Source organism: Elephantulus edwardii, unplaced genomic scaffold, assembly GCF_000299155.1.
Source record: "Elephantulus edwardii isolate Elephantulus edwardi_28Jun2011 unplaced genomic scaffold, EleEdw1.0 scaffold00004, whole genome shotgun sequence".
Taxonomy (NCBI): Eukaryota; Metazoa; Chordata; class Mammalia; order Macroscelidea; family Macroscelididae; genus Elephantulus; species Elephantulus edwardii.
Genome location: NW_006399754.1, coordinates 11,653,333 through 11,654,931, shown reverse-complemented (window position 1 = coordinate 11,654,931; position 1,599 = coordinate 11,653,333). Strand labels below are relative to the sequence as shown.

Here is a 1,599-nt window from a genome sequence, read left to right as displayed (position 1 = left end):
ACACGATGTTCTGAGGAAACAGTTCCAGTAGGGGGTGTTCGACACATACAAGCAAGGAGTTTCTTCTCCTTGAACTCTAAGTGGCACTAAGGGAACTGGCAGAGGTGTGTAAGGGGTTATGCCACTCAGTGAAGAGTTTTGTTCAGATGAAAACACAGGGAACTTATACAGATTACACAAAATGGGAAGAGAAAGAGCTCACTCTTAGGAGTAGATTTTGTGGAAACCCAAATAAATTTGGGGTAGAGTGAAAACACTGCTTCATTAAGAAAGAAGGAGAAGGTTAAATGGGAAGCTAGTATTTCGGTAGTTTGGAGCAAGAATAGTAAAAAATGACTCTAGAAAATGAAATAGGGAGAGAGAAACTGTTATGGAGGCTGTAAAGAGAGAGAAACACAAGAGGGGCTGGGGAGAAAGTGCAGGCCCAACTGACAGAGCGTGAGATGGAGTCTGGACGGATGTGTACAAGTATGGCAACGGGCCACGGCGGAAAAGCCTTCCAAGAGCTACGTATGAATTAAAACGAGACAGAAGGGATGTAGGAATGCAGGCGAAAGATGCCACCAGATTTTCACGGTGGCATCCAAGCCCTGCCAGCTGTCTTCGCTGCGGTGTCTGTGAACTCCAACTGCCAATCACCAGAGATGACAATCCACACACATTCAGCTCCAGTCACACAGGAAGGGGGGTGGGCAGGAAGGAGACACATTTCAAAACGAGAAGGTCCACAGTACCTGGCGATGTATCTCTTTCCCATGTACTGGAACTGATGCAAGCAGACTCTGCGGACGAGATGAAGCATCGTTAGGGGAAACGTGAAGACAAAATGACATGCAACACACGGTCTTATTTAAACTATATCAACAGTAACACTCAGTTAAAAAACCAACAAACCAACCAACCAACCAACCAACCAAACACACACACAAACCAAAAAACCCCCTAAAAAAGCCTTACTGCTACAAGGAACCTCTTCGCTATACCCTGTGGAAAGTATTAGCCCAAAGAGTTAGGACTTAAAGCAAAGCTCATGACCAGGAGGCTCTTCCACTGGCTTGAAATTTGGATGTTTACTCCATGGTGGTTCACTTGAGGAATCATTCTGGAAATCACATACACTTATTCTTTACTCAGGAGAACATGCTACACTGCTAACCCAAAGGTACTTGGTTCAAATCTACCAGCTGGTCTGTGGGAGAACGATGGGCAATCTCCTCCCATGTGATTTACTGCCTCTGAAAACCTGCTGGAGTTCAGCTATGAGCTGGTTCTAATTCAATATAACAACAAAAATGTAGGCTGGGCCTATACAGATGTCAAAGAAATAGATTTAGTTTTGTTTTAATATAGCTGTAAACATCAAGAATTTAAATCTTTTGAAAGCTAAAACAAACAGATTTATCCTGGAGAGGGTTAAAGCGGGCTGCTCCTTGGAGGCAAGGATTCTGGGGCTTTGTCTGACATTCTCTGGACATGTTGTAAGGCGAGACCGGTCCTTAGAGAAGGACATCATGCTTGGGAGGGTGGAGGGACAGTGCAGGAGGGGAAGGCCCTCTATGAGGTGGATTGATTCAGTGACTGGGGTAATCGGGATGGGTG

General features: G+C 45.0%; 1 protein-coding gene across 3 annotated transcripts in view; it reads right to left on the bottom strand.

The window, feature by feature from the left end:
- DOCK9 (dedicator of cytokinesis 9) overlaps positions 1-1,599 on the bottom strand; it is a 407,183-nt gene that overhangs the window by 61,282 nt on the left and 344,302 nt on the right. For all 3 annotated transcript variants that reach the window (XM_006879560.1, XM_006879558.1, XM_006879559.1), the window contains exon 37: positions 735-782. In XM_006879560.1, coding sequence (XP_006879622.1) covers positions 735-782 — 48 coding nt within the window. The remainder of the gene's footprint in view (positions 1-734; positions 783-1,599) is intronic.